This window comes from Amblyomma mixtum, chromosome 7 (genome assembly GCF_055824585.1).
Source record: "Amblyomma mixtum isolate Tamu chromosome 7, ASM5582458v1, whole genome shotgun sequence".
In the NCBI taxonomy this organism is placed as follows: domain Eukaryota; kingdom Metazoa; phylum Arthropoda; class Arachnida; order Ixodida; family Ixodidae; genus Amblyomma; species Amblyomma mixtum.
The window spans coordinates 131,049,848-131,057,071 of NC_143018.1; the positions used below are offsets into that span (position 1 = coordinate 131,049,848).

Below are 7,224 nucleotides of genomic sequence, written 5' to 3' on the forward strand. Positions count from 1 at the left end.
GCGATGCCTTTTACTACCAGGACTGCGCTGAAAGGTGCACCTCGTTTTCAGCAAAAGTAAGTCGCCTTCTAATTCTTTCGTGTGTTGAAAGCGTCAACCTTTCTGCGGCTAAGTTGGCAATGTGCCTCATTCAACCGTCTGCTGTGCGTCCCTGCTTTGGTTTGCAAATGACAAAGCTGTCTCAGCCAGTGTTCTCATACCAAAGTGAATGAATGAATGAATGAATGTCTATTTCGCTTTTTGCCATTACAGAAAGCGTGGGTGACGAAATAAAAGCGGTTGACAATAACCGCTTGACGGGCTTCGTCACCCGAAAAAGTCGACGATGAGCGGCGGCAGAGGCAGCGGCAGCGGCGGCAGCGGCAGCAGCGGCAGTTCTTGCGGCATACAAATAACAATTCACACATCAAACAAAATAGATTTTGCTTTAATGCAGGTAGGGGGTTAGATATGTTAAACAATGAGAAGGAAAGAAAAAAAACGGTCGACATATGTATTTCAGTACTAATACAACCTAATCAATAAAAGTTTCACGAAGTCCACGAAAAGACATTGTGTTTATATTGTTATAAAGAGAAGAGTTCAAACATCTTGGTAGTATATATTTCAGCATAGCAAAACCATAGTTTAATCTACATCTGGGTACCGAAAACATTTCAGCGTTTCTAGTGGTATACGGCATGTTGTGTACCAGCTGCACAATACGGGACAAAAAGGGGTCATCTCTTGCAGTCTGCTTTTTATAAAAACAGGCAAACCTGTACTCAAACAACCTAGGAACTGGAATTATTTTGTATTTTATTCGAATGGGACGAGCTGGGGCGTCATAGCAGGAATTTGTAATGACTCGTAGCATTTTCTTCTGTTGAAGAAAAAGCTTTTGCAAATTGGACACTGTAGTATTTCCCCATACCAAATAGCAGTACCCTAAGTATGAAAAAAAGAATGCATAGTTAAGGTCAAGTTTTGTCTTTGTAGGTAACATATACTTATGGCGAGAGACGATACCTATGGATTTAGAAAGCTTGATGCAGACCTTGTTTATGTGAGCATCCCATGACATTGAAGGGGTAAAGTATACACCAAGTGATGCGAATGATTGAACATATTCAATTTGTGTGCCACTGAAAAAGATAGGCGGACCATTCTCTACCAACTTGCCCTTAGCATGAAATATTATCGCCTTTGTTTTTTCCTTATTTACTGTCAAGGAGTTTGAGGATGACTATTCCTTCAGAGCAGTCAATACTAAGTTCGCTGAATTGGTTAATTGGTTAATAGCAGTGGAGGAACAGAACAAAGTGGTGTCATCAGCATAAATAGTAAATTTTATCTCGTTGTTTATATTAGTGATGTCGTTTATATATAAGTTAAAAAGTATAGGACCCAAGAGACTAACTACCCTGTGGCACTCCATTTGAAATCTGTAGGACATCAGAGTGGCAGTTATTGATGACAAGATATTGTGAACGCGAGGACATATACGACTTGAAAAGGTTGAGGGCATGGCCACGTATACCGTAATGTTCAAGTTTTGCATAGAGGATGTTATGATTGAGGGTACCAAACGCCTTGCTGAAATCTACGAAGATTCCAAGAGTGAGCTTCTGGGATTCAATATTACCTAATATATATTCTTTTTGATCAAGTAATGCATGTTCTGTTGATTTGTTCTTGGTAAACCCGTATTGGCAGTCATTTATAATAGAGTGCTTTAGAAGGAAATTATGAGTTCGATGATGAATTACGCGTTCTAGCCCCTTGGAGAAGAAAGGTAAGACCGATATGGGCCTGTAATTACTTAAATTATTTCTATCCCCCTTTTTGAAGATTACTGCCACCCTAGCAAGTTTCATATCAGCAGGAAAGTGGGCTGTAGTCAGCGCCGTGTTATATATATGCGTTAAGCAGGGAACTATTGAAGGCAGGACATACTTTATTGGGCGGCTCTGGAGATCGCAAGAGTCAAAGCTTGTCGTGTCTCTCAAGTTTTTTAAAATAGAGTACACTTCAGTTTCATCTGCAGGTTCAAAGAAGAGGGATTGTGGAAGTCTATCACCAAGAAATTTTGAGAAGTCAGGGCTGTGATACCGACTGCCAACGGTAGTAAAAAATGTATTAAAAGCACCGGCCAAACAAGACCAACTTAGGTTAGTTCCATCAACTACTAAACTTGTCATGTTATTTGGATGCGTAATTCTATTCAAAAGTAGATTAAGGCGCCTCCATTTTTCTTTAGGGCGATTGGAGAGTTCCTTATCAAAAAGGTCATTGTGGTAAGTGGTCCTAGCTGTTTTGAGTACTTTGTTCAAAGAGTTCCGAAATGCTTTAAAACGGGCCAATAGTGAAGTATCCCTAGTCCTAATAAATTCAGCAAGCATCCTGTGCTTCTTTTTTACAAGTCTTATAAGTCTTGGGAACATCCATGGTTTGCGAGCATTTTTCGGCAGTTTTACTTCAACAGTGGGAAAACATTCGTGATAGATTGGTAAAAAGAGTCGCAAGAAAGCTGTGTAGGCAGCATCCTAGTCGGTGCTTAAGAAAACAGGTTCCCAGTCTACTAGCTCTATGCGACTTCTAAATGTTTCAAGGTTTTTCTGGGAAATACACTGCCGACGTGGATTAAAGGTTTGTGTTGGAGGGGTTTAGTCTCAACGCGCAGAAAAACAGGTAGATGGTCACTGATGTCTACTGCAAAACGCCCTGCGGTGAGAGGCACATCATAATTTGTGATGAAAAGGTCGATAATGGTAGATGAAGGGGAAGTTATGCGTGTTGGGCTATTTAAAACGTTCTGGAAGCTAGCGGCTTTAAGCAATATTGTGAATTCTTGTTGTTCAGGACTGTTAACACCCATGTCTGTATTAAAATCACCTCCTATACAAGATAAGAAATTATCGGACAAAAAAGTGAGTTCTTTTTCAAAAACACGCAGCAACTCATTCATATTGCCTTGTGGTGGGCGGTAAACGACGGTAAATGATTGACGGCGACATTGGACTGTAAGCATTTCAATATTCTCGTTCCTCACACTGTGTTCCGATAAGATATGACACGAATAGCTTTCTTTTAATAGAAGGGCGACGCCCCCACCACGTTTTGAGCTTCGGTTAAGAAAGAAGTTATTATAGCCTGGAAATCGAATAACGTCACTATCGAAGCGATACCAAGTTTCAGATAGCATGATTACGTCAAGTGTACACTGAAGGCTTGACAAAAAACTGTTCAAATGATCCGTCTTATTTAAAGCACACTGCATGTTCAAGTGTAGCATTTGCAAACATTTACCGCACTTATTGTTTCTTAGAGAGCAGTTTAACTCCCATGGTGTGAAAAGAGGCGTATCTTCCATATTAGTCTAAGAAACGGAAAAAAGATGCATCTTCTGAGCGACCAGTTACTATTCCATTTTTGACAAATCATCGTGCAGATACAGGCGAATGACATTGGATCCATGAGTTTTGCGTGCGTAAATAGCCCCATTTCTTGTCCACACGTACTTCCAGTCAACTTCCTTTTTCTTTGCTATTGCAGCTCCAATAAGTTTTTTTGTTTTCGGGCGTTAGGTGTTCGTTGACATAGATTGAAGCCGTGCCTTCCAGTCCAACATCCTCGACAATAAGCCGCATCTTTTTTTATTTCTGCAGCATATCATCACGCTTGGCTTTGGATTTGAACCTAACAACAATGTTAGATTTGCCGGAGTTGCGAGTGGGAACGCGATGGCAGGCCTCGACATCCAAGTCTGTGACTGGTTCTTTGACTGCATCACCAAGTTTTCACAGAATCCGAGTCACATTTTCTTCCTCATTCTCTGGGACACCTTGAATTTCAATATTGTGGTTTCTAGAGTATTGTTCACATTGAACAAGCCGGATCTCAAGATCTCGAGACTTTTTTTCTAAGGAAGCACATCCGGAGTTGAGCTCCTGATTTTCGATCATTAGTTTCGAATTTTTCTCCACTTCTAGCTGCAATTTTTTCTCTAGTTCCTCTATGTCCTTCTGCGTATACTCAATGCTGTGAGTCAGTTCCATCTGCTCCTTTTTGACTTCGTGCGCTTCGTTCCGCAGGCCGCGTTCGGAAGATTCAAGTAACGTCTTCACCTCTCTTTGAAATTCCTCCTTTAGCTTCACGAACTCATTACGGAATTCCTCTTTCAATTTTTCAATATCCTTAGCCATTCTAGCACACACACACACAGATACTCGTAGAATTGTGCTTGGCAGCAGCGATGGCAAAGAAAGGAGTCAGGAAAGTTTGCTTTCACGAGCACTAACATGCAGAAGGAAGCAGGGGAGCGCGTTAGGCGTGTCTCGCAAGCTGTCGTCGCTGCTGCCAAGTGACCAGGCCAGGAAGTGAATGCCTCTTATATAGCAAGCGGCGCTCCACCGGAAACCAGGACTGAAGACCACGTGTGCTGCTGACGAGTATCGCCTCCTGACGCCTGTTGGCGTTGGTTGCGTGGTTGACCCTGCTGACGAAGCGCGATAATACGCCGGCGTACTTCGGGCGGCTGGTGCACCCGGCAAAAGTGATCTGCACAAGGAAGCAGGGGAGCGCGTTAGGCGTGTCTCGCAAGCTGTCGTCGCTGCTGCCGTACGATGTACGAACGATGTACGAAGACAGGGCATTTCCAAGCGTTTGAGTTCTCGTTCAGTGGATACCGCTATGTTGCTCTTGCATCATCCTCTATGAGCTGCTTTCTTAGGAAAGTCGTCCATAAATTGGAACCATAGAAAAATCAAGTGTCATCTTGTTTTCTTTTTTCTTTTTTTCTCTTTTTTTCAAGAGTGAGCATTCCATTTTTATTTCCATGTGCTTTATATTAACAAGTAATGAACAAATGTGAAAAAAACTAATGCCTGGACTTCCGCTGCCTGTTTTTCTTGACACCCTTGCGAGCTGACTTCCGAGACTTTCGTCCATGCTGAGCGTTTAGCTTCCGTATTGCCCTCTGGCTCATCCAAACAGGGTAGGTGCCGTGCTCATCTCTGAGTGTCTTTGGATCGTACTTTCGCACAGGCTTGTCAATGTCCATTGTTCCCATCTGGTCATCAACTTGTGCGCCAGACGGCTCATCAGGCGCATCAGGACGCCCGGTGGCTTGCTTGGCATCAACGACGATGCACATGTCGGATATTTCACTGTCGTTCTTCGAACCACCAGCAGCAGCAGCCATCATCTCTTTCAGCTCAGCCAGCTCTTTGACAGAGTACCTCTCTCGCTTTTTGCTCGCATCTCTCGCTTCCACTTACTACGCAAACTCTTCGCCATTGCTGATGATTATAAACAAGCGTGCGAGCGAACTGCGAAGGAATCGTACGACAGCGACGTTGCAACGTGCTCTAAGCTGGATCCCACATCATTTGTGACATAGCTTCAAAGCGACCGCGCCTTGTGTAAACACGGGTAGAAAAGGCGCGAATTTTTTCTACACATTGAAGTGTGCTCGATTGCATCCCGGTAGGAATTTTATTGTTGCAAACAACTCTGTTCTATCCTAGCGGTCTCGACCAACGGGATCCCGGAATGAGGGACTCCGCCTAGTATTGTAAGGGGTGAGACCCATTAGGGGCCTCTCCCCGAGCACCTCTCTGTACATTACTAAATAAATGCTTTTCTCCTCCTCTTCTTCCTTGCGAATGTTGGTATTCAACTTAATTTGATGGCTACCAGTGACACTCGTGTTAAGAAGGCGTTGGTTATGATTATAATGGCGGAATAGAATGTGCAATGCCCATTATCATGACGTGATCATGTAACCCGTCGTGGTGGCTGTTTGGCTGTGCGTTCGTTTGCCGTTCGCAAGCTATCTGACGCCGTCCGCGGCGGCGCACGTCGTTACAGTCGAAATACAAAGGCACCTGTGTGTTGGCTTAAGTAAGCGCTTGTTAGAGAACCCCTAGTCGTCCAAATTAATCCGGAGCCCTCCACTATAGCGACCCTCGTTGCCTATATATCGCTTCTGGACGTTAAACTGCGCAATTTACAAGTAACCATGTGGCGTAAATTGTATTGGTTGCATGAAATTCAGTGACTGCATGCATAATATATTGTCGATGGCTTGTTTTGTTCCAGGTTTTCATGAAAATATGGAATAATACTTTGTCAGTTAACTATAATTACCTGATTTCTGCTTATTTGAGCAGGGCTACCCTGAGCTATTTCATTTGCTGTTTGCACTTGTATATGCCTTGTTGCTAAAGATTATCGAATTGTTGTGTTTTGCTTTAGGTCTGCAGTTGGTTGTGAACTTAGAGAAAAAATAATGGAGGAGAGGGAACTGTGAAAATCCAGATGCATTACTGCATAGACTTGTTGGACCTATCAAGCGTTTGTTTCACTATGATTGATAGCTACAACACTGAGGAAACCTACTCGGTGGTACTGCTCTGTATGTGTGCTGGCTGTTTGACAATGTAAGGAAGTAGCCCCTTGGCAGGCAGGCCTCCTTGAATTTCTTCGTAAGCCATTGCAGTGTGCACAGCTGGTGTTGTCAATGAATTCACCCTGTCCATTTCTTTTTAGGTAGAAGTTGTTCAACAGTGGTTTTCAGAGAACCTCCTGGCCTGCTCAACTTATAAAGTTTTGGTAAGCACTCTTCACAGCTGACAGTGTTTTCCCTTCACTTCGTTCTTTCTTGTATAGATGCAGCAGGTAGTTAGCAAAAATTTATTTCACGAATTCTGTTCTTTGCTTGACCTGACCTTTTGCTTTTGTTAGACCTGCTACAGTTTGCCAAACGAGCAAGGTCTTTAGTTATCCAAAAATTGCACACAACCACACTCCTTACAGTGCAAAACCAGATTACTGCCATTCATAATTAAATAGTTTTTAGGCCCAAAAAGAGACGAGCCACATATGAAGGTAACAGGACGAAGCGCCAACTTCGAACTGATTTTATTGCATGCATGAAAAGTACTTATACAGCTTGTCGTCACATGCGCAGGAGAGTCACCTAAAGCTCAAGAACGACATGATAAGGCGCGCTCCAGGAATTTCTTTTCAGTTATACAATACAACTGATGTGTCGCGTACGCACAAGTCGCCTTTCCTTTTGATAAAAAACGCTTCTATCAACTCCCCAGCAGTAGTGTCATTGCTTTTGCCCAGAATGCGCATATCAGTGAAGCACGGCTCACAATTACGGGACGCTCACTTACTAATGTGCTTAGTTAGATGTGTGCATGCCTTTTTCTGCTCTACGTTTCTCTCATGTTC

At 43.0% G+C, this 7,224-nt stretch overlaps 1 protein-coding gene and 1 pseudogene across 1 annotated transcript; both read right to left on the reverse strand.

The window, feature by feature from the left end:
- Window positions 1-346: 346 nt before the first annotated feature.
- On the reverse strand, window positions 347-1,168 carry LOC149337600 (uncharacterized). Its single transcript, XM_089554914.1, has one exon. It carries the CDS (start codon window positions 1,061-1,063, stop codon window positions 515-517), a length of 549 nt encoding a protein of 182 aa, XP_089411040.1. The 5' UTR covers window positions 1,064-1,168; the 3' UTR covers window positions 347-514.
- Window positions 1,169-4,858: 3,690 nt separating this feature from the next.
- Window positions 4,859-5,358, reverse strand: LOC149337601 (protein LLP homolog pseudogene; annotated as a pseudogene).
- Window positions 5,359-7,224: the final 1,866 nt, after the last annotated feature.

Coding starts and splice junctions, on each gene's coding strand:
- LOC149337600 (XM_089554914.1), bottom strand. CDS start 1,063: ATGTCATGGGATGCTCACATAAACAAGGTCTGCATCAAGCTTTCTAAA.